General features: G+C 46.3%; 2 protein-coding genes across 3 annotated transcripts in view; one reads left to right on the top strand and one right to left on the bottom strand.

Moving 5' to 3' along the window:
* LOC139754143 (alanine--glyoxylate aminotransferase-like) overlaps positions 1-26,101 on the top strand; it is a 189,697-nt gene that overhangs the window by 13,416 nt on the left and 150,180 nt on the right. The gene's annotated exons all lie outside the window — the stretch shown is intronic.
* The window catches only part of LOC139754142 (bone morphogenetic protein 2-like), a 52,762-nt gene continuing 38,268 nt past the window's right edge, over positions 11,608-26,101 (bottom strand). The window contains exons 1-3 of one of the 2 annotated variants that reach the window (XM_071671277.1): positions 16,961-17,147; positions 13,973-14,297; positions 11,608-13,667 (exon numbers count right to left, since the gene is read on the bottom strand). In XM_071671277.1, the coding sequence (XP_071527378.1) occupies positions 12,778-13,667; positions 13,973-14,288 (1,206 nt within the window). In that variant the 5' untranslated portion in view covers positions 14,289-14,297; positions 16,961-17,147 and the 3' untranslated portion in view covers positions 11,608-12,777. Of the gene's footprint in view, positions 13,668-13,972; positions 14,298-16,960; positions 17,148-26,101 lie in introns of those variants that run through there. The other variant, XM_071671278.1, reaches the window with a different exon arrangement.

A 26,101-nucleotide genomic window follows, 5' to 3' on the forward strand; every position in this document is an offset into this window, starting at 1 on the left:
CCCGCTGACTTTCGCTCGCTCTGTCACCTTCACCGTTGGGGGTAAGGAGGAGGAGGAGGAGGGAGGAGGGGACGACGACGAATGTCGACGTTTTCGTGGATCCTTAATAATCATCTCTGATTCACATGGTATTCGGGTATTCAAGGGTGTCGTCAGACATTCCCCGACACTTCGATGTGTGATGCCTTGGCTGTCTGGCTGTTGGGTGAGAGGAGAGGTGTGGACGGCAGGGTCGCAGAGTTCTGGGTTCGTCCGCTGCCCAGGAAGATTCGAGATGTTTGTTCTTGGGGGGTTGGAGGTGTGGGGGGTTGGGGGCAGTGAAGGCTCAGAGCCAAGCCTATAAGACGTAAGTCAGTCGCCTCTCCTCTAGTTCTTTACCTTGTTTTGTAAGCCAGTGCCCGAAGCCAACCGCAACCCAGTCTGTCCAAAGCCAGCCATTACCTGGTATCCCCAGAACCAATAATTACCTGGTGTTCCAAAGCCAGCCATTACTTTGCACACCCCAGAACCCGTAATTGCCTGGTGCCCCAAAGCCCGCCATTACCTGGTACCTCCCCCCAAAAAAAAACAGTAATCACCTGTTGCTCTAAAGCCAGCCATTACCTGGTATGCCAAAGCCAGCCATAATCTTATGCCCCCAAACAGGCGTTGTCTGGTGCCCCAAGCAAGAAATGATCCGTTGCTGTTAGCCAGCTAAAGGCCATTGCCCCAAGTGAACCATAAATCGATGCATTAAGGCGGATAAAATTCCTTTGGTTCAAGATAGTCATAACCCGGTGTACTTAACCAGCTATAACTCTTTGCTCCGATCTAGTTCCAGCTTAGCCCATTGTGGCGTTCATAACTCAGTCTCGTCCCTATAACTCGTAACGAAGTGCGCTTACCATACCGTAGGTAAGACTCCTAAGCCAGCCCCAGACCAGGCACTACCTAGGAGACGAGAACTGATATGAACCAATCATGCAAGCCACGGGGAACCGGCTAGCTATAAGCCATATAACCAAGGAAGCTATTAACACAGCCAGAGTGGTAGTAGCAGATCCTCCTAACGTAAGGTACAAATTTCACTGAATTCTACACGAGAAGGAATTGGATATCAGCTCTTTAAGTGAGTGATCCTTAACCTGAGTGCTGGTTTACGATGAATGATAACATCAGAGCCTCAATTAACAGGCCATAAACGTCCCGTGAGGAGGAGATCTGAACGTGATCGCGCCCTTGTAAGCGCAAGATGTTAAAAGGAAGATCCTCTCCCTTTGTTGCCCCCCTCCCCATTCTTGCCTGTAATTCAGGGGCGTGGGCGTCGTGAAAGCTGTAGAAGTGGACGCTGGAAGGGCTGCTGGAGATGGAATGGTTGTAGGTGTGTTTGCTCGGTAGGCTGTAGAACTCTGGGGGAGATTGAAGGCTTAGTTGTTCGGAAACTGTGGACCGTGGGGCTCTGGGAAGGGTGGGGGCTGTGGGGCACTGGGAAGGCTGGGGGCTGTGGGGCACTGGGAAGGCTGGGTTCCATGGGGGCACTAGGAAGGCTGGGGGCGTGGATACTGAAAGGTTGTGGGCGTAGGTACTGGAAAAGTTATGATTATTGGCACTGGAAAGGTAAGGAACGTGGATATTGGGAAGGTTGTGTGTTGAGAGGGTTTGGGGGCGTGAGTGCTGCACTGGGAAGTGCCGAAGGTTCTTGTGATTAGAATCTGGCATTTATGCTAAAAAGACGAAGTTTTTCAACGAAGCAAGATTTTATTCTTTTTTCAGAGATGTAGGTATTCCCAGTAGATTGCAATTGTATTCTCTTTTCTTGCCTCACGCAAGTAACTTGTGGGATTTTCTTCTTTATCTCGTCCATTCTCTTCCTATAACCACTCTACCTTGAAAGGGTCAGGTCTGAACACATCTCTGGGACCCTGATGAGTTTCTTCACTCGTCTTCTTTTCACCCGAGGAGGCCATTACTGGGTCACCATAAAAAGAAGAAAAAAAGTAACTGACCCTTCCTCCTCCTCCTCCACCTCCACCTCCGTCTCCTCCTCTCCTCCTCCTCCTCCTCCTCCTCCTCCTCGGTCATTCATCCCACAAAGTTCGGAGAAATTTCTAAAGGAGAAAACTTTTCCTCCGGTGTTACATTTTCCTCCTCTCGAACCTCACTTTTGTTTTCCTAGAAAAAAAAAAGAAAATAGCGCTTGCATCACTGTATCATAGTCCCTCTCAAATGAGATCTTTCAGAAGAAAGAAACGCTACCGGATTCCCTTATCTTTTATCCATATCGTATGCAACCATGCGATTTCGGGAGGGTACTCCAGTCACTTGATGAGGACACTGTGAGCCCAGGTAGGCGGCCGAGTGCAGTGTGCATGTCCCCCTGGTGATAGGGATGACCTAAACTCGACCCCGTGTCGAGGGCAGAGGTTGTCACCCGGTGTGGTATGGTTAGCGTCCCTGGTCACATGTAGGCCACCTGTGCGTGAGGTTAGTGAGGCAAGATGAACCAACACTTGCCGGCAGTCTGAGAGATAATGCCAGTAAAGTGTTATTCGTAAGATGTCGCGTTCGTGTGTTTGTATGTGTTTGGAGGGGAGGGGTCTACATATAGGTATTTGTGTATGTAAGACTATTTGTGTTTTGTTGGGTGAGTTTGTTTATGTGATTATTGACAATGTATGCATGTATGTAACATGGCTTTCCTCTTATTTGTATACAGAAAGACACACACACACCCTAGCCTTAGCCAGGTTTGTCTGTGTGTGTAGATGTGTATGTGTGTAGATGTGTATATTCCTGTGTGTGTGTGTGTGTGTGTGTGTGTGTGTGTGTGTGTGTGTGTGTGTGTGTGTGTTTGCATGAGTTTAAAGACCCCACTCCCACAGAGAGCCTGGGACCTGTGACAAGTGTTTACGTCGTCCAGGTGAGGTAAATGACCCAGCAGAGAGTGAGGAGGACGGTTCTGAGGTGACGAGTCCTCCAGCTGAGTCTCTGGAGTGGAAGCAGTCGAGATCTTATCTGGGTGAGGGAGGAGGAGGAGAAGGCTGTCGGAAGGCTACTGTTCTCATCTCTCCACCCACCACATCACACCATCATGCCCACGAAGGGAGTTGGGAAGCAAGACAGCAAGGGGGACAGAAGCGTGGGCAAAACTCACTTAAACTCATTTACCCACTAGTCCCCGTCGAAGCCCAAGAGCTGTGCAAAAATGGAGGACTGGGGCAACTGTGGCGCTGTCCCTTCAAGTGCCTGTTCGAAAGATCAATGAAAGACGTCTTCGAAGTTGAGTCCTTGTGTCGTGACTCAGGATCTAGCAGTGAAGGCATTTGGTACGAAGTGTTCCGGCGTGGCACCGGAATGATACCGAAGAGCCTGAGAGCTTTTATACTTCACAAGGGACGCCTCCGTGAGACCTGTCGCCTGGCTGGTCCGAGATCGCCATGTAAGGAACCTGTGAGAGTCGAGGTTGTTATGTCTTTAGGCTTGTGCATGAAGGACGCTTGTTCTGAAGCCAGACGGTGGGTAGGGCAGCATGTTGTCCTGACCTATACTCTCAGTATCTGAGTCTGTTCGAAAAGATTGCCTTCATTGGAAGTGAGAAAGAAATGGTAAGAGTAATACTGAGTTCTTACATCCGTTTTATGTGATCAAGATTGGCGTTCATTATGGAGGAATATTTAGTGAGTTAGGATTTGGCTCCAGTGGTGATAGCTGGTGTGTGTGGGTATTGACCTCTTGTGTTAGTCAGGAATTGGTTTCCTTCGTGGTAGCGACCGTGTGTGAGGGGGTGACCCTTTGACGTGTGTTGTGGTCTCAGCCCAACCCTTCATGCTTCCTGTTTGCGCTACGTTATCAGCGCCATCCACCTGGTGGTCGGTGGTCGCATCCTGACATTCGCATCTCCGATGATTTCTACATGTTTGTCTCGTTTGGTAAAGAAAGAAGATAAAAGAATATATATATACATTGGCATTTGGGAATGTTAGGTAAACTATTTGAAGGAAAACCATCTCTTGATGGAGTTTCGCCCGTTCATGCAGGGGTACCAGCCTTTGTGGTGGCTCCACCAGATGCTGGGTGGTGGTGGCACAGCCACAGCATAACAATCATCAGCATGCATGAATCACTCTTGAACATACGTACGTACGTGCTCGGTCCTTCGAGTCGTCATGTGTGTTCATCTGGTCCCTGTACCACGCCATCCATTCACAGATTTCGTGGCCATTCTTCATTCATATTGGAATAATAGTGTGTGTGTGTGTGTGTGTGTGTGTGTGTGTGTGTGTGTGGGTGTTGTATATCCAGGATACAAAATAACGAAAAATAACGAAATCTTTTTTTATCTAACTAGTTCTAGATGAAGAAAGAACATTTATAAAGAAGCTTTGAGGAAGGGGTGAAGTCAGATGCTACAGAACGTAATGAGATCCGGTTCGACACTGACTAGAGGGACGACACGAGAGGGTTAATACTACGTGGGTATCATACTTAACATACGGATGCAGACGACGCTTGAGAGAGAGAGAGAGAGAGAGAGAGAGAGAGAGAGAGAGAGAGAGAGAGAGAGAGAGAGAGAGAGAGAGAGGGAAGCAGGAAATGGGGACGAAGACAGGGACTTCGGATGGTGGCTGGACCTCGTCGGAAAAGCTGACAGCTGAGGACAAATATATTATTTAAGAAAGAAAAATCTTCTGGTACGGAGCGCTGGAGCTTGTTACTACCTGTAGGCGTTTAAGCTTAGACAGTGATCATCTTGGACTGATGATTATGAAATTGTAGTTTCTTAATGGCCTATAGGAAAAGTTTCAGTAAGGAGGAAGCTTTACTTAAGGGATCAGTAGAGCGAGATGAGAAGAAAGGCAAAGACGGAGGTTAAGGAAGGTGATAGGGACTATGAAAACATTAGTACTGAAGACGCGAAGACAAGTCGTTAGTTGTTTCATCGTATGTATCAAAGACGTGTGAGGAAATCGGAACCCTCCAACATTAGCATCAGGATAACCTATAGATGACAAAATATACTTTAGTAACGTTATTGATTATGATTTCCTGTCTTGTGTTTACTCGAGATGAACCGGACAGAATTCCTGACGTAGGAGACATGTTAATCCTTTGCGTGGTTTCAGTCTTTCGCACAGCCTCGTCTCTAGTGAGGAGCTGTATCTACGATTGTGGGTCTGAACACCAAGAGAGTGATGTTGAAAAGGATTCTGAATTTCTGTCATGAAAGATGAGCTGGCCGCCTCGTGCTTAAATTTCACTCCCAAGCATGAAAGTGAGTTCTACTACTTTCTCCTCCAGCTTTAGGCTCGCCAGGTGTAAAACCTTTTGGTACATTCTCCTATTCCCGATTAACGTGTGTTTCTGGCACCCTTCAGGAGAATTCTACCTCAGTCATTCAGTCCATCATGCCCCAAGATCATCTGCCATGCCTTTTGCATGGTTAACCTTATCTTCCTTCCCATCACACAACCTTCATACCCAGATGTGGATTTTCTTCACACCTGAAGGGATTATGACAGTACATCAGGATAGGCTACGTAGGAGGGACCGAAATCAAAGGAACTGTCCAGCTGAAGAGTTCGTGGAGTAACAGGAGGAGCCACGTAGAACATCGGAGCCACAGCAAAGACAATGTCTTGGAGAGAATTAGAATAAGACAGACGAAGTTATAGAGTTAGGAGAAGCAATTGGAAAGCCACTAAGAAGGAACGTACAGGCCAAAAAGTAACTGCTACATCAGAGGGATACAAAAGCCGTATGCGTGGTAACTTCGGAGAGAGACATGGAACATGGAAGTCAGAGGGAAGGTTACTTTCGAAGGACGTGGAGGCCAGGAGAAGGGTAGTTTTACGGTCACCTGAGGCCAGAAGAAGTTTTGAATGGCATCGTAAATCATATGTAGAGAGACAGTTGGGAATATATGAAGGCCTGTGGAAGTGCCGTTTAGAGAAGACGTGGAGGCCGGAGGTAGATTTTTGAGACCTATTTGGAGGTCAAAAGACACCCGCATGGCGGGGTCGTCCAGGCTGTTGAATGGGCCACTTAGACGCAGAGGTTTAGAGTAAGGGCCACTTTGAGAGGAAGTGGTGGCTAGGAGGACGGCCACTTCAAGAGAGACATGTTGGCGCTTCGAACAATGACAGCCCTTGGGTCAATCATGCCCTCTGCGAAGGTCCTATCCGTGGTGGCGCCACTGATCATTGCTCACCACCACAAAGTTTCGTCATCAAATGTAGGAGAACTTGCCAGCTGGAACGAAAAGATCTAGCAAGGAAAGACAGTTCAGGTGACGCACGGGACTGCAGCGCACCTGGCTGAAGACATCTCTGCCATACTAATGGAAGACCTTGGTCTGGGGAGTATCTGGGTGGGGGGAGTTAAGAGGTTCCGAAGGGGTCCAGGTTAAGGGGTATGATTTGAAGGGTCTGGTCTGAGAAGACTATTCTCTAGGGCGATATTCTTGGCCTCCCCATCCGAGTAACTTCATCGAGGGGGTCTGGATTGAGGGGTTCAGCGTACAGTTGGTTACAGTGAGGTTTGATCAACTTTAGGGGGCCTGTTGTGAGGAGACTTAGGCGGATGAGAGGGCCTTATCTACAGGTCGAATGTGGAGGTTCTGGTATAGGAGGTGTGGTCTATAGATCGAGGCCCGAGATTCAGTCTCGGGTGTCTAGTTTGAAGTGTCTGAGATCAGGGTCTCTGGTCAGAGAGGAGCTGAAACAACAGGTCTGAGAAACCTGACTTAACAAACGAAGGAGATAATCATTGATAATAGTGAGCGGTGTGTCAGGCCAGAGGCTCAGCATTGAATTTCAATGTACCGTAGGAGAATGTATCTATTCCTTTACTTATAATAATGATGTAAAAGGTCCCATTATATCGATTTCTGTGTGAGGGAGGTAACATTCTCCCAGAACGATCGGAGAACTGATTGATCCGCCTCCGTTCATTGAGAACACAGTCAAATCTCTTTGCTCTTTGGGGTGGAACCCCAGTCACCACCCTGTTTGCACTTTACTGCTCCATTCTAGCTGCGAGGGACAGTGGAGATAGTCTATACGAGGAGTCTAAGGTGCATCGCAAGTGGCAAAGGATACGGTGAATGCCTTTAAGTTAATGTTTTGGGTGGAAGGGAAATATATATATTTTTTTTTTGCTCGACTGATGCTTACTATTCTCGCTGGCAGTGCAGTGAGAGACGCTGTGACCAGAACTGTGTCTAGAGGGCCTGAATTAATGAGAGCTAGAAGGGAGAGGGCTTGGGTGTTTTGTATGCTGATGAAGTGGTCGTAACTGGGGAGTCAGCTTGATTTGCAAATAATGATGCAAGAACAAGGCAGCGCAAACCAGTTGAAAATTACTGGACTTAAGTATGAGCAATATTCTTTTGACGTGAGCTACGATATATATATATATATATATATATATATATATATATATATATATATATATATATATATATATATATATAAAGCCACAGAATATAAGTAGAGAGTTGGAAAGATGCTGGATGAACCAAAGAACATAATGAGGCTGGAAAAAAGATATTGTAAGTTTACAGGTGTGGCCAGGCTAATTGGAAGGAGTGCCACAACCCACTCTTAATATATGCAAGCGAGACGTGGGTATGTAATGAGAGGGCGCCTGACAGAGTGCAACGGAGAAGATGAATTTCTCCAGAGATGGTTATCAAATTAGAGGAATGGATCGTCGTGAAATACAAGGAAGTTCGTGTGTTATGAATGAAAGATGCACGACGTGGTGAATGATCACGGCAGACGAATCGCGTAGTGGTATGGGCCTCAGTATACCACTGCACTTGAGGCAACTCTGGTACCCACGTAAACAGTGGTCACAATAACTGATGAAGGACCGTATCGATGTACAGTAAAGCATTGTCGGGGGCTGTGCCCATGACCACAGCACAACTCCTGTTGGCCACAGGGATTGCTGGACGCTGTGAGAGTTTCTAAAACAAGTGAGTGGTACTGGCGGCACTGGGTGCAACACAACCAAGAGATCATTGGGTTTCTGTAGCAGCAATAAAAGGCTCCTGCATACTGCAGTAGCGCTCGAAGCATTGTTATAAGCCGCTGTACCACTTGAGAGTGTCTGCAGTGCCAACAACCACCGCTGAAGGCTTGGCAAGAGGCTTCAACGTGGTCGGAGGATGGACTGGTGGGTTCTACCACGGCTGAAGGCTGTGGTAGCGTCCGCACTAGTGCTTGAGACAGTGGTAGTGGCTGGTAGCTTATAGTAGAGGACACATTGTAGGTGGAAGCTGTAATGGACGTCACGACGCTAAAGGTAGTGGCTACAACCTAAGTGGAATTCCTGCTGGAGGTTTTATTGGTCATCACAACCGCTGGAGGTTGTGAATAGATGACATCATTGCTGTGGGCTGTGGTTAGACCACGAGATTGCTTAACGTTTTGTGGTTGGGACTGCTCCATACTGCTTGGTGCTTACAGATGCTACGCCACATCTGGAGGCTGTGGTAGAGAGACTCATGCTATTCAAAGTTTTAGGAATGGTTGTGGGAGTTTATGGGTTGCTATTACATTTTGGTGGGTCTTATAGTGGTGAAAACACTGGCCAAGGCTTTATAGGCAGAGAGTACAACATTGCCTTTGGGCCGTGGTGGTAGTGATGGCCACACCATTGCTTAAGGTTGTGGTAGAGACTATAAAAAAGCAGTCATAAAGAGCTACATTACCGGCAGAAGCTATGGTGATGCACAGCAGTTTTAGTGGCTGACGTTGTAGTCACAGCACTGCTGGAGGCAGTGGTATAGGCCACAACACTGAGGGAAAAAAAAGGCATTTATACCCCTTGGTATTTTCAGCTTGAGTCTAAAAGCAATCTTGTCTCGGGGTCAAAATCTCGTACCGTTAAGCTGATCTACCTTACTTGCCCTAACTGGACCACTGGAACCACACTAAACGAAAGAAAAGCAGATCTCGTGTACTGTAATCGTCTTTATGATTTCAGTCCTTGGTTCAAGGCTATCATCATCTTCATCTACAGCTTAGCATAAGCCTCACCTTCTCCCACGTCATAGCACCACAGCCTCACAACTCATACTTCAGTCATCCTTTAAGCTATGTTAATCCGCCATGAACTGACAGCTTCTCTGTCACTCCTAAATTCTTGGGTTTAATTTTAGATGCGCAGATGGGACGTCGCTCAGCTAGTTCCTCTCCTCTGCCATCTGATAGGTCTGACGACTCTTATTTCTTTTCTTTTTTTTTTTTCTTACCTCGACTTTTAAGTCTTCATAGGCGACCATCTGACTATTCGTAAGGGTCTTCCTCTGTGTAGTCTCGTGGCTCTCGCGTCCATGTGTCCAGTCACATCATCTACGTGGTGGTTGTGTGGGTCGTTGACTGTGTTACCAATTGTGTTGGTGTGGTCCCCCCTCCCAGTGACTCGCTCGTTTTCTATGCGTAACCCTCGTTCTTTTAGGTATTAAGGGGATCATCCAGTTATCACAAGGCATCGAAACCCGAATTCGTCAATGTACAAAGTAACATTTATCTCTTTCTCTTCCTCATCCCCAACATTTGCCAGCCAGTGGCGTGATTGTACAGTTTCTGTTCTCTTTTCGTCTGACTTTCAACTTTCGCCTTAACAGTAACTGTTACATGCAACATCTCAGAAAACTTTAAACTGTGTGACTCAAGGGCTACATTCGCTCCTTCACAACATTCTTATCTATTTCATTCATTACGTCAGGATGATATATATATATATATATATATATATATATATATATATATATATATATATATATATATATATATATATATATATTATATATATATATGTGTGTGTGTGTGTGTGTGTGTGTGTGTGTGTGTGTGTGTGTGTATGGGGGTGGGTTGGGCCATTTCTTTCGTCTGTTTCCTTGCGCTACCTCGCAAACGCGGGAGACAGCGACAAAGCAATATATATATATATATATATATATATATATATATATATATATATATATATATATATATATATATATATATACAATTTCGTTGCTTTCACACTGTTTATCCTTTTCTAGAGCAAATATTCGTCCTAATTAAGAATATTCCTTCCTTATTTAGGGAGGAATGTTTTACATCCTTGAAGAAAACAAATCTAGATATGTGATGGGTCTCAAAGACCTTGTTCCCCTAGCAGTCAGTTTTTAACCTTTGTTCAGTGACGTGATGAACTTAAATCCTTCATCCTAAACCTGTCTAAACCCAGAAGTTCACTTCTCTCCATTATGACCTTCCATGGTTCAGAACCCCCGTGCATACCACTGCCACTCCCAGCAAGTCTTGCCTCAAGTGCATCGCTCACGTTTCTCGTACATTGTTCAGAGCCCACTTGAACGCGCCATCATCTCTTCGAAAAGCCTGTCCTCCAGTACACATTTTAAGACCCACATATACCCACATCCTCTCCCTGTCATCCTCACGATATACGACAAAATGTCTTGCCATTTGTTAATTCTTTCACGTGTATAGGAAACATAGGGCTTAGTCGTATGGGAAGCATATAGCTATCGGGTTTGGTTCATTGGTTATCATGCTCATCACAGATGTACGTTGGCAGGTAATTTTTCATCGTAGAGATCTGTAAAGGTCAGAGTTTGAGTTTCTTGTCTGTCTCCCCTTCTTGCAGTCCAAATAAAAGCGGTTACAGGTGCGTGGAACAGGACAAACAAAATGAGGGAGATATGGGGGAACGTGAAAGGGAGGAGGGAGCTTTGAGGGGGAACTCCAGTAAGGCTAGGGGGTGGAGGGAGTTGTGGGGGTGGCTGATGACAGAGGGAGCCTGGAAGTAGGTGAGGGTAAGGGTGGAGGAAGGAGACCATGAGGAAGAGGTGTGAGGGTTGAGGAACGAGCCGGGAGAAAGCTGGGATGAGGGCTACGGAGCCTTAAGGAACCTGAGGGGGTGGTGAGGTATCCTGCGGTGTTGGCCAGGGGTGAAGGGATCCTGTTGGCGAGTGAGGGTGGAGGTCCTCCACGTGCCACCGCCAGATACCTGAACCCGCCCATTGTAAGCACAGGGGGGAGTGGGACAGGGGTGGTAGGAGGGGTTACACACCAGCATGCGGGTCCTTCTTGGCTCTGGTGTTCGTTTCATTCATTCCTTCATTCATTGTTGGGGTGGGGCCGCACACGACGCCCACGCTGCCCTGGTTGTGTGTGTGTGTGTGTGTGTGTGTGTGTGTGTGTTTTGATAATTTTGCACGAATATGCTAATGGATGTGTTTCCAATTATGTTTGCATGCAAATATGTATCTGTAAGCATATTTGTGTGTAGTTATGTTTGAATGACCCTGTGCATGCATGTGTTTTCGTTTGTGTTGATGTGTGAGTGTGTATTTTGTTTGCATTCGCATTCGGCAATGTTTGTGTTTGTGTGTTTACACACACATGTACGTTTATTCATACTTGTGTGTGTGTGTGTGTGCATACTTAACCGTGCTCGTTTATATGCATGAGCCAGCAATTGTCTGTATGATTTTGTGCATAGATTTGTTATCTAAACATCTTTGTTTGTGTACCCATTAGGGACCCAACATGTACATCTGTCTGAAAAATCTGCTGAAGCATCTTATATGTTGGCCCATAAAACAATCAATCTTTATATAGATTTTATTTCAGTATTATTCACTTACTGTCTTTTGAGTATGTACAAAATATCTTATACTATATTCACATTTAAATATATATAGATCTGTACAGATTTTTTGTAGGTAGTGTATAATACAAAGAATAAATACATGTGGTGTTAGGGAAATGACGGACGTTGGGACCCGGCTGGGTTTTTTTTTTCCCCGAGCAGCTCGGGGAGGGATGGCCTTGCCCCTGCCCAGGGCCCCAACCACCTAACACCACTCTATGTACACTGTCACTGGCGTCCACTCGCTCCAGAGGGAGTGGACTCTTCGTGCTGGGACGCGTTAGTCCAGGCAGACTGTGGGCTGTCCGCTGGTATTGGGTTGTCACACGTTACAAGACCTTACCATCCTCAATTAGCCACGCATGTCCAGTCCTTTGTTTCTTTTCGGATGATTGTATTCGACGTGTCAGAACGAGCTGTACATATCCGACATTTCATACTCACTCCCCTTCCCCACAACACTCCGGCACTGTGCACATTACTCCGCTACACTCCAGATCCCTGCCCTACCGCATGTGGCATCAATGGCTTTACCTATCTTTGGTCCATCTCGGATCACACTGCTCGAGTCAACATTCCCGAGTCTCCTTGTGTGACTCCTCACTGTCCTCCTCCCCCCAAAAAAAACCCACTGCTGGACTGCAACTCTCTCGAATGTCGCACGGCATTGGTGTATCTCTAGTAACATACTTTATCATTGTCTGTGTGGTTTGGATACCCAGCTGTGCAACCTTTGTCCAGGCTGCCTAGAGACAATGTTCACCAGCCTCCTGCAACACTCACCCCCTCCGGGCAAGCAACCAACCCCCTCCCACCAGCTCTCCACAGCACACCACCAGCTGGGGCCACTACAGGTACGTCTGGCGATGTTGCCTCTCTTACCAGCTCCTGGCGGCCCCTCCCGTCTCCAACTGGGACTTTTGATACCTACGCCAGCATTCGTTTTGACCACCCTGGTACTCAGTCACGTTATATAGAGCCTCATATCTTCATATAGAAATCTAAATATATGATATATCACATTGCCGGGTGGACTAGCGAGCGCGTGGCGAAGGCGACGAACGCAGACGACCTGCCATCACGGCCAGCCGCCGCACTGACTGAGACATGGGAGCGGCAGCCGGTCGCTCACCGACACCCGCACCCTTCCACGACCATGTCCTGGTGGTTCTTAAGAACAAACTTCTCATCGTCGTCCATGTACAACATGGAGATGGGCGAGAGCTCCGTTGGAACGCAGCAGGCCTTAGGGACGCGGTCAGGGTAGCGGGAGTTGACCAGCGTCTGCACCACGGCGTGATTGGTGGCGTTTAATCTGTCAGGCAAGGGGAAGGGACAGTCCCCCTTGCAGTAGTATGCCTCGTAGCCGGACGGAGCCACGATCCAGTCGTCCCAGCCAACTTTTCGGAAGTCTACGTGCAGACGATGTCTCCGGCAGACTTGTCTGCTTTTTTTATGCTTTCCGAGGTTGTTGGAACGTTTGGTTCTCTGTTTCGATTTACCATCGTTGCTGTGAACAACCAGCAGAGGCTGTTGAAGGTGCCATTCGTTATCATCTGTCGACCTCCGCAGTCGCACGTGCGAGGGATCGACGGTAGAACTTTTCTTGAAGGGCAGTACTTCCACCAGAAGTCCGTGGTTGCTGTTGGATGCCGAGATCCATCTACGCACTGCGTCGGATACGTCAAGAACCTGGACGCCCTCGTGTCGCGAGTCCACAACGCGGGTGTCCAGAAGACGTATGGCAGGCTCCGAAACCCTGGTGGCCCGACGCAACACGTCGTACACCATGATCCGCTGCAGGTACGGCGCCTCCGCCGATGTCCATCGTCTCCTCCGCTTCGTCTGCGTCTTCTCCTTGAGAGATGGGTCGTCCTCCTGCGGCACGGGGGCTTCGGGATGCCGCAGGTGTGTCAGCCGCAGCTCAGCCGACTGCAATATTTCCTCGCCGGGGATGTTGGTCACGTTGAAGCGGAACCGCATCTTGTGCGCTGGATACCGGTGGTCCGCCTCGCTCTCTGCAAGAAGGGATGCACGTCACAGCCATAGTCTTGGAAGCCAGTGTGGCAGGTGCTCCCGCAGTACCACACACACACACACACACACACACACACACACACACATTATGAATATATTGGCAAATGAACTCGTGCTAAATATCCCAGACTCTGCTGACACCCATGACTTAAATGCAAAGAGACTACACGTGCAACAACTTTTATTCACGAGAAAAAGAAGAAAGGGAGGTATAGGGAATGACCAGGTTCAATTTAAAGTAAGTTAACCTCACTTAATTGTGAGGTGAGGTGAGTGGCTGACGTACCTTTATGAAAGAAGCTCCTGACGGTGTTGGGCGAAGGAGGGGGAAGCGTCGGGGCCGGGCCGGCTTCTGCCTCCAGCTGCTGCCGGTGGTATAGCTCCAACATGTAGGGCGGCACCACCACACCCCTCCTGACTCGGGGCCGCCGCTCCAGACCGAACATGGAGAGGAGGGAGCGCTCCAGCTGGTTCACCATGGAGGCCTCCCCTGTGGCTGGTGGTCTGTGGCCCTGGTGTCCGCCACCCTCCCCTGCCGCTGCTGCCGCTGCCCACACCAGCACCGCCACCACCCGCCAACAGCAACACCACGATAGCATCATGCTACCAGCCTGCAAGAAACAGATACAACTATTAACATGCTTCACATCATCACTTTCAAATGAAGATATATATATATATATATATCATTTTCACTAACAGCAAAGGAGTATGATATTTGCCCTCCAACAAGTGACAGAAAATCACAAGAACGAAACAGTTTGACTCCTTAAAACCTTGATGAATACTTAAGGAAATCATATATGTCATCTCAGAGTACGAGGTTCAGTAATGTAGGTCAGTGTAGACTACTTTTTGGTGGGATGCTGAAGTGCTCATCAGTATGCACCTGCAGTTATGAAGTTACATGACTGTACATCATACAGTGGACGGGAACTGAACTGGAACCTGAAGATTAGCAAAGATGTGACAAGCAAGAGGACGCGGATGTGGACGTTCGAAGGAGCTGGGGACGTCCTTTCGCCGAACTAAATAATACATCCCACAACTATATCATTTCTTATGCTGTTTATACACGAAGAAAAATACATCCCTCACCTCTCGTTCACTCCTGAGATGTGAACGCCAACGAATTTCCCACTGGGGATTAAAACCCTGTCATGGATGCAAAAGTTTCTTTCTCGCGACTGAAGTTATGAGGCAAACAGCGGCATATGATTCAACGTAAGGAAGAAAGTTAAAACAGGGTGACCAGTGGTTCGGAATCACCAACACTTCCAGATGATAACGTGGACATTCCCCCTCATCCTTTCCCTAGGGCGTGGTATACCTGTAGTAGCCCCCGAGGGCGTTACTTTGACAGTGTCCCAATATTTCCGCTTTTCACATGGCCGGTGGCCAGCTGCCTCCTGAACAGTACAGGACCGACTAGAAAGCGATCCACAGATGAAATGTTAAGCGCAGTGAAAAACATTTTTCTCTTCTCTTTCCTACATTTGTAAACCTTGAGGAGGAGACAGGTTGGACATGGGTCACAGTGACCACCACGGACCTGAGTCACAGTGACCTAACCCAGACGTTACGGGAGGCTCAGGGCGGGGGGGGGGGTCACAGTGACCACTATAGACCTGAGTCACGTTGACCTTACCCAGACGGTGCGGCAGGACCAGGGTAGGGGGTCACAGTGACCACCATGGACATAGGTCAGAGCAGGTCACATTAACCTTGCCCAGACGCTGCGGTAGGCTCAAGGAGAGTCACAGCGACCACCACGGACCTGGGTCACATTAATCTTACCTAGACGGTGCGACAGGCTCAGGGCGGAGGGGGGGGGGGGGGTCACAGTGACCACCATACCCCCACGGTGGGGGGGCAGGCTCGGGAAGGGTCCTCCCGTGCTGGAGTCCCCTCCCTCCCTCCCTCCCTTCCCTGGCAGCAGCCGCCACACACTCACTGAGCATCGGTGTCACTGTGTGTTATCTGGGTCGCAGTCTGGCAGCTCGCAGAGTGACCAGTCACCCAGGACAAGACCAGACGGATCCGGTGGTCGCCTTCATTGTAAATGGCTTATGGCTAAAGGAATAACTCTAGCACCATGGACAACGCCTTTTCGAATATGATATCTAAAAACATTTGAATGTGTACGTCTTTAACTTTGATTCATAAAATGGTCGTTTCATAGACAGTGTGTACTCAGTTACCATGCAGGACCAGAGCCCTTACTTTGTCAACAATTACTCGTTTGCCATGCAGAACCAAAACCCTTATTTTGTTTGCAATGTGCACATTCGCCTTGCAGAACCAGAACCCTGTCTCAGATACACAGAACGGCCCAAGAGAGTAAAGTCCAGGTCACAGAACGCTATTAGGCATACAGAACTATCTCAGGCAGGGAGTTCAACTGACTAGAAAGCTCTCACGCATGTAGAACAGTCTGAGAGTTCAAGCTACCAGAACCTTAATTCAGGCATAGAGAGCAGTCCATGGGAGGGGAGTTCAGAAGACCAGAACCCTCCTTCATGCATACAGAACAGTCCTTGGGGGAGGAGAGTTCAGGCCAAGAAGAACCCTCTCGTCCATGCAGAAGTCCATGGGAGGGGGAGTTCAGCCCACCAGTACCCTGTCCCATGCATACAAAAGAGTCCAAGGCGAACTGAAGCTACTAGGACCTCCTCCATGCATACAGAACAGTTCGAGGGAGGATGGCTGACGCCATTATATACAGCTTTCACACGGCACGCAGAGCAGTATAAGAAATGGAAGGCATTGGAATCGTCTCCCATCGACGCATAACTCAGAGAGAGCACAGTTCAAAACCACCTTTGCCCTAGACACTGAGCATTGGTCTAGAGGATGGGGTTCAAGCCACCAAGTCCCATCTCCCGCGTACAACGGACCTGTCCAAGTGATGGGAGCTGAGGCCCTGTCGAAATCCCTCTTCCATGCACACACGTACATACACATACACACGACAGTCCTCGGGAAGGAAGCTCTGTGTCTCTCAAGTATACCTCCTTCAGTGCATCCGGGCGAGCTGCAGTTTAAATCTCCAAACACACACCCGTTTTCAAAATCTGAAATTCACCATTCCAGTGGATAGATACACGCACAGTTTTCATCTTCGATGTTTGAGTTTCTCACTCTAAGGTAAGTTCATTAGGTGAATATCTACGCTTCATTATAGACAAATGTTTATGCTGTACATTACGACCGAAAACACTTCCCTTGCACGTCAAGAAGCACCAGCTGTCCCACATGTATCAAGAACACACACCTGTCTGCTGGGGAGCCGTCACCACAGCTCATGGTTCACAGCAACACTCCTACAGATATATTGCACAGACGTTCAGCAGAAATTTTCCAGCCAGAACTTGGAGGTAGCGCGTGCTTGCCCACGTGCGCCGAGAGTTAGGAGTCCAGAGTGGTGTAAGTCCGTGGGCGAGCGTGTCTGGCTACCTACTGAGGCTCGGGGCAGGCGGCCTGCTGGTGCCTGCTGCGTCTGTCTCGCCCCGCCCAGCCTCACTCCCCGCCCACCGTCACTCCCCCATCCGCCACCATCTCCCTCCTCCTCCTCTTCCACGCCTCGTATCGCAGCCCCCCCACCCCTCCAGCCCCCCTACGGGTTGAGCCAGGTGACCCCCCGCCCTGACCTGCACGTGTGGCGGCCTCGCTGCAGGTGTCTTGTCCTCCGCTGACCCACGCTATTGTACTCCGTGACCTGAGGTGACCCCGTTCACAGCTATGCATTATCCCACATCACCATAGCCGCAGCTGCTACACTCGCCCCTCCACTTTACCTGTCAAGGGATCCCGGTCATTAGGCAACTCTGGTTAATGCGATTATATCCCTTCTTTCGTCATTTCATTTTCCTTATAGTCCACGCCTTCAGGAGCTGAGAATGCATTCCCGAAGAATTAAGAGATTAATCCGTGGTATTTTTATCCTCTTTCTTACATATGTTTTCTGTGGAACTGCGTTACTTTAACAGCTGAATATGAAAAAAAAAAAAACGTTCGAATAATATTCCGCTTTCAGTGACTATTGTCATTTAATTGTCGCGTCGTAAGTACGACATGAATACGATACTTTGACGTAAAGATAAAGAAACCTTGCACCCAATCAATTCCTCTCACTCGCGTCCAATTTGCGCTCACGGCCAGCACCAGCTGTTCATCCTTCCCTTTTGGAATTAGTGGCAGAAGGCGAGTAAGCGCGTGGCACAGTAATACATACATTATACACTCGATCCCCACTCGTTCCTTTAGCACCTTCGTCTGGATGAACCCTCACCCTAATCAGTTCTCTCACCGCATCTCTCCCCGTCTCTTTCGCGGTCTTACCTCTCCTCGTACTTTGCAACCTTTCAGTATGATACAGTAATTACATACGCTCGTAAGGGGAGACGTGATTACAACTTTCGCAGTGTCGTATTGACGGCGTGAAGGAATTCTATTTGAAATCATCTCGACAGATGGTCGAGGGGTCATAGTAACGAAGTGAGGGAACATGCCAGATACATGTGAAGTAGCAGTTCTACAGTAATAGGGAGCTTCGTAAGGGGAATGAAGTGAGCATCAGCTCGATGATAAGAGAGGTGAATGAATTGAATGAACCTGATGACCGGGAGGTGAATGAAATGAATAAGCTCAGTAATAGAAGGTGAATAAATGGAATAAGCCTAGAAATGTGAAGGTGAGTGAATAGGGAATAAGTATATTAAATAAGATGGTGAATGAATGGAATAAGCAGAGTAATTGTAAGGTAAATGAATGGAAGAAGGTCAGTGATAAGGAGGAGAATGAATGGAATAAGTTCATAACTTAGATAGTGAATGAATGGAATAAGCATAGTAATAGGGATTGAGTGAAATAATCTCAGTAAATGTAAATGATTTAAGAAATTGCATCACATTCGTGAACACTACGTTCGTGAGTCATTATCTACACGAAAACCTGTCTTCTCAGTTATTGGTGTCTTAGAAAAAAGGGTTGCCCATGATTTTTAACTTTTCACATTTAACTAAAAAATAGAAACGAAGTACGATCTGCAGGTCGATGGTCTAAGATCAATTTTAGGTGAGTTTTCACTCTTGGTGTAGACTCAACCAGACGCACTCTGGTAACATCCATCATGGATGAGTAAAGGAGAGTGAGAGACATTTTTACAAGGCAACAGTTGTCTGAGTTAATATAAAGCAGTTATTCGGTTCAGAGAGGAGTAAATAAACTAGATAACATAACGAGAAAAACGGACGAAGAAAGGTGTAAGAAAAGATGTCGAGGATCTCTTCCAGTATTAGTAGGGCTGTGATGTAAAAATGAAATGTAAGGTTTATGTGAAGAACGTAATGAGGATTTCAGGTGACAATACAAAAAAAGGGGAAAAAGTTCAGAAAATGGGGCCTTATTGGTGTAAGTCTCCCCACTTGAATGCGCTAATATGTGATGAGGTAGGTAATCACACTCAAACATAGAGTAGTACACACACACACACACACACACACACACACACACACACACACACACAGGAAGCGAGAGAGTGCAATTTAGGTGAATCTAGGAAGCACTATGCCTTGCATGTCACCGTAAATCACCGTAGCCAGTAAGTAACTGTAGCCAATACTTAAGTGTACTGACTCACTGTCACTCATCAGAGAGGAGAACAGAATTATGTACATGTGTGAAAATGGTTGCAGTAGGAATTTGGTTGTAGAAACCGTGAACATCAATGGAGGAAATGTGAAATGGTAGCAGCGTGTCTGCACCAAGATGAAACAGTGACAACTGTCCAGATGAATCAGTGGCAGTGCGTCAGATCAAGTGGGGTTAGTGGCGGTGGTGTTCGTCTGCTGCAGGTCGTGGGCGGGTGGAGGAGGTCCAGGTGAGGCAGTGTGGAATGGTCGGGGAAGACGGTGTAGCATTACGTTCTAGGAATGGTGAGGGATGGCGTGAGCAGAGAAGGTTGGCTGGATGGAGGTCTGCAGCGCCAGGTGCTTCGGAAAACCAGATAACAGAAGGCTTGTTGGTGTATTGTGAGGCTATGTAGCAATCATCATTTTGTATAGTTTAGATTAGGATACAGAAGTAAGGAAGTCTTCGTCCCAACCCTCTTACTTCCTCCTCGAAATATGTATTGCTAGCAGGAAACGTAGTAAAAGTAGTGTTATGCCTTGCTTAAGGAAAACTCATGGACACTATGCTGTTTTATTCTACTTCAGTACCTGGTAATGAGGCATTTTAGGAGGTCCTTCCTTCCAAGCTATTATTCCTCTCCACTAAGCCCTTATCTTGACCGTAATCCCAATCTACACAAAGTTGATTTCAGTTGGACAAACTTGAAACTACCTTGGATTATTTTGTGTCCACTCTACTCCACTACGACCTCATCTTCACTACACCCTTATCTTCACTACACCTTCATATCCACTGCCAAGGGACTCATAACCACCTCCTCGGTGCCATTGACCTTGACCTAATCATAACGGGTAGGGTCGAAGATTAAATATTTCCGCAGACAGACGGAAGAGTGGATGAACTGTTTGTATCTAAACTGCCATAAAGCAATTGACATTGTACGACATGGGAGAATGATTAAGAATCTAGATCACCAGGCTGGAAAAAAATGGGAAAAAAACTCCTTCGATGGATAGATTATCTTAGTGGAAGGGATCAGAGAACGCATGTTAGCGTCTTCTTTTCCAAATGAGTCGACATGACCAGCGGAGTGGGGTGACAGATCGAAAACGTGGGTGGTTCTTCGAGATGAGAAAGGTTGAAATGTGTTTTTCTAAGCTGAATAATAAGAAATGAGTGAGATTTAGGGTTAGGTATAGGTAAAAAAAGACATTTTTTAAATGCTGAATTTAACGAGACTAATGCTACCCCATTCTGGAATGTTACATAGATCTGAATTAAGAAAGGAAATACGTTGAGTGTGAGAAAAATAATGAGTAACAGCGTGAGGAGAGATGGAAAATGAGTGGAGCCGTAAGCTTAGGAGTGAACAGGGTTAGTTGAAAAAAGAATCATCTATGGGTGGAAGAAAGAGGATGGGAGAGGAGACAGAACTCCTCAGGGACGTCATTAGTGATAGGGTAAGAATGGGAGAAGGTGTTCCATCAACTATTTTCATAGAAAATTAATGACTGGGATGAAAACTGCTAATAATTAAGGGAGCAGAGAAAAGCAGTAAAAACAAAGTGTGGAGCTGTAGTAAGCAAAGAATTATGTCATATTGTATCAAATGCTTTAGAGACTTTACAAGACCTCTGAGAGGGGAAGACCAGAGGTGAGTAACACAGCAGAGAAGAACACTCGTGGACTTGTACTACGAAAGTCGTGATGTTAATCTGAAAGAAGGAAATGGGAATCTAAGTGTTGAAGAAAGTGGGAGATGCGGGAGGTTTGAAAGACTTTAGAAACAGCAAAAGTGAGAGCACTGGGGCGATAGCTTGAACGATCTTCTTTCCTTGGGATGTGTTGTACCTAGAACATGCTCTCAGAGGAAATGAAAGTTTGGTTTGATGAGCAGAGACGATATTAGGAATAATTGGAGCTAGCTTAGGGATAACAGTCCTCTAAGACACTTGGAGGTCATAATGTCCTGTGTATCTGCAGCTAGGATAGGGGATAAGTTAGATAGGAGGAGGTGGAGAGGGAGGAGCAAAACTGGAGTCATCCAAAGTGAATCTGAAGGAAAGTAAGTTCCCGAAAAAGAGAAAAGAGGAGGTTGCATTTGGGAAGTTATTGAAGATGCTGTTGGTTAAAGACCAAAAACATTTACCTGTTGAAGTGGTTACATCAGTATATTTCCTTTTAATAAAAGCATGTTTAATTGCGAATAACATCTTTACAACGATTCCAGACAGATATGAAGGTAGAGTAAGATTTAGGGAAAAGAGGAACGTTTCAAGGCCCGATATGCTCTGTCCCTGACACGAACGACAAACATCAAAGCATCAAACTACGATTAGTGAGGAAAAGGTTCAGTACAATATACATATAACTCAACACCAGCGAAGATGACCTCCGAGTCAAAGTTGGTGTCTTGATGGGAGATCAGGGGACCCTGAGGGGGCAGAAACAGTACTTATTTGCGTGCGTAGCCTGATAACGCACACACACACACACACACACACACACACACACACACACACACACACACACACACACACACACACACAGCCTAGGCCAAGCAGTCCATCTGTCGACGAGTCCTGAGAGAGGAGGGACATAAGGGTTGCGTGTGGACCACCTTACGCTCCCAGGATTCGAACCCAGGTGCGCACGACCCAGAGCCGGTCTGGCTGACTCATGGTTTGTAACGCCAGTCTGTGCACCACGGAAGCCTCTGTGTGTGTGTGTGTGTGTGTGTGTGTGTGTGTGTGTGTGTTGAAAAAATATCAGTTGGAGAAGTTTTCAAGTAGGATCATTTTGTTTCATTATTTCAACAACGTATTTATGTTTCGTATATGGTCTACCCGTTAAGATTTTTCCCAGAAAATCTAGGAGATTCACCAGCATTCTATAAATATATATATATATATATATATATATATATATATATATATATATATATATATATATATATATATATATTCTTTCTTTTCTTTTAAACTATTCGCCATTTCCCGCGTTAGCGAGGTAGCGTTAAGAACAGAGGACTGGGCCTTTTTTGGAATATCCTCACCTGGCCCCCTCTGTTCCTTCTTTTGGAGAAAAAAAAAAAAAAAAAAAAAAAACGAGAGGGGAGGATTTCCAGCCCCCCGCTCCCTCCCCTTTTAGTCGCCTTCTACGACACGCAGGGAATATGTGGGAAGTATTCTTAATCCCCTATCCTCCAGGGATGATATATATATATTTTTTTTTTTTTCATACTATTCGCCATTTCCCGCGATAGCGAGGTAGCGTTAAGAACAGAGGACTGGGCCTTTGAGGGAATATCCTCACCTGGCCCCCTTCTCTGTTCCTTCTTTTGGAAAATTAAAAAAAAACGAGAGGGGAGGATTTCCAGCCCCCCGCTCCCTTCCCTTTTAGTCGCCTTCTACGACACGCAGGGAATACGTGGGAAGTATTCTTTCTCCCCTATCCCCAGGGATATATATATATATATATATATATATATATATATATATATATATATATATATATATATATATATATATACATATATATATATATATATATATATATATATATATATATATATATATGTATATATATATATATATATAAAGTCATGCTGAAGTCAAGACCATCAGGGATAAATTTTCACTTTCAAAGTACATTTATTTTGTTTCGAATAATCACGCATGTGTCACTGGATGTCGGTTGTCATTTGTACATTAAGCCCTATTTACTGCCAGGGTCATCGAGGCCGTCAGGGTCAAGTTAAGGTCATCAGTCGAAACAATTCTGAACGCCTTCTTCAGGTGCTCAGAATAGATTTCAGACGATACACGCTTTCACTGAACATATGGATCTTATGACCATATTGTTGTGGTTATGAGTAAGAGGTAAGATATCATCATGTCTTGCCCCTCCCCCCCCTGCTACACCTCATTACCTTAATATTGTACAAATTGAATGTCAACATCATCCTTTCACACACTCTCTCCCCAAGACGCAGTCTACCACCAGAGCCGTTTCATCTACAAACTGCAGCTGACTCGCTTTCCAGGTTCCTTCACTCCCACCCTCCGTTCCAGGATCTTTGCATTTACCTTACACACTTGACGTCGACCCACAGTCATCTAGAACCACTCACCATCCTCTCTTCTTACTCGTATTTACACCTTACTCTCCCAATCAAAACTCCTCTCTGCTTCGTTATCCATCCTCCCTCTCCATCTATTTTCAAAACCTTCCACTAGGCCTCTCAGTCCTTTCGTTCGCTTTCTTCAGTCACTCCAGAAGCCACATTGCTCTTTCCCTGTCTGATGCTCTGTGTATTCTACACCCTCTGAATCACCACTCTTCCATACAACTTACCTTGTATACTCAATAGATTTATAACTCTATTATTCGAGCATTCACTTTTGGTCCCCTTGCGATTATGTGAGAGGGCACGGCTCATGCTCTCTGCTAGTCCTCAGCGACGTTACTTGAGTAACCATTCAGTAACAGCGTCAAACCCTTTCATGCAAAACTTAACTGCAGTCCTATCCACTCCATCTGCTTTAAGACACATCATTGAACACAGTGCTTTCACCACCACCTCTCTTTTCACCAAACCAGCCGTCATGACTCACCCATCATACCGTCTAGTTTCAGACACGCCACTTCCGCCATCACCCTGAGGTATGAACATGTAGGAGTCTTTTATATTCATTTATTCCGTTTTGTGCACCGAATGGAAGTAATTTAACGAGTTGTAGATTATATATATATATATATATATATATATATATATATATATATATATATATATATATATATGTTATCTATTCTATGAAAGACTCCAGATGTTAACGAGAACCTTTCCGAAGATTCCTGTAGCACAAGGCTGCACCACTCCCAGTAATTGGGAATTTTGTATATTCCTTTGGAATGAAAAGTTCCTTGACGGAACTCTGTTCCAGTGTTATAGCCTCGACAAAGTTGACTGAGTCTGGGTGCGTCTGGAGAGACAACTGTGGACTGATGATGTGGGCGAGTCGTGAGGTGCTCAGAACGCCAACTCAAAGAGACATCTGGCTAAGATATCCTCTGCCTCATTGCCCATTGGAATAAATCTGTGGGATGAAACACAGCCTAAAGACGCATCCTCTTTTACCGTATCTACATCATCAGAGTACATGGTAAAGATCCTCTGGAATTCACATTATGAATTTGCGCACGTTATCAGAACCTGTCACCTCCTTACTTATATGTACGTAAGATGATACCTAAATGCAAGACACACCTTAAAGAAAATGCAATGATAAAGCACAGCACAAAGAAAAAAATTGCAGATAACGCAATAATGATATGGCCAGAAATAATGACTCCGAAAACAAGAAATCACTCAAAGGAGAGACTGTAAGAAGAAGGAGAGGTGTGAGGCCACGAGATGTAATACGACGTCGTACATAGTGTGAGCCAGAGTAGACAACCTCGTCAATGACTTTGAGGACTGGCGTCTCTTACAGACAACATGGCACCACCGCCTCCACCCTCGGTCGTAGTGAAGGTGATGGAATGCCGTGACGTCATAGGCAGGAAAGGCATGTGTGTGTGTGTGTGTGTGTGTGTGTGTGTGTGTGTGTGTGTGTGTGAGGAGGGAGGACGGGGAGAAGGGAGGCCCCTCAGACACTCAGGCGTCCCCTTGCGGTAACAAAAAAAAAAAAAAAATTCCTCGAGTCCATCCATCTAAGCCGTCTGGTTGTAGTGGCTCCCAGAACCAGACTAAACCCCCGACAGTCGCCACTCCCACTCTTATGGACTTCCTCCCACACCAACTTTCTCTCCTCCGTGTGAGTGTTGGCTCCCTTGCTGACGTAGTCCTCAATCACAGAGATATACCTCTCTCACACAGTCTTCCTCCCTCATTAAGTGTTGATCGTCCCTTCCCAATACTTGCCCCACTTTCCTTGAAGCGTCCCTCTGATCCCTTTCACATCTTCGTCGTACGACATTCAATGCTTCTCTTGACTCCCCCACGCTGTCTGAAGCCACCCCATACACACCCATCCACGCACCCACCTACCCACACACTTGATTTTGCACGAGACTGTTGATAATCAGCGCATCTACCACAGCTGTTAGCTGACGTCTTACACTGTCACAACACTCGTCCAGTGGTGACTTTAGGGAAGAGCCACATCATAACCTGTTACATCAGACGTAGGACAGCTTTCTGTTGTGGGTCTTTGAAAGTTTTCTAATGCTCGTGTGCCAGCAGGTGTTTAGTGAAGGTGATGTACAGTTAAAGGAGTGAGCTGTGGAACAATGAGTATGTTGATTGCTGGTGTGAGTTGTGGAACAAGGGGGCTATTGGTTACAGGTGTGGAACACGGAGCAGCAAGATACGGAACAGCGAGGCCATTGTTTATGAGATATGGAACAATGAGACCATTGGTTACTTGTGTGAAGTGTGTGGAACACTGAATGAGGCCAAGCTTGCATTCACCTTCTCTTAGGTGGGAAACGGCGATCAAGTATATATATATATATATATATATATATATATATATATATATATATATATATATATATATATATGTGTGTGTGTGTGTGTGTGTGTGTGTGTGTGTGTGTGTGTGTGTGCGCGCGCGCTCGCACATGTACTTATACAGAGACAGACATCCACTGAAGCACACACATACACACACACACACACACACACACACACACACACACACACACACACACATATAAATATACACACATAACAGACACATTTCAATACATATAGTCAACTACATACAAACAGTAA

This window comes from Panulirus ornatus, chromosome 16 (assembly GCF_036320965.1).
Source record: "Panulirus ornatus isolate Po-2019 chromosome 16, ASM3632096v1, whole genome shotgun sequence".
Classification (NCBI taxonomy): domain Eukaryota; kingdom Metazoa; phylum Arthropoda; class Malacostraca; order Decapoda; family Palinuridae; genus Panulirus; species Panulirus ornatus.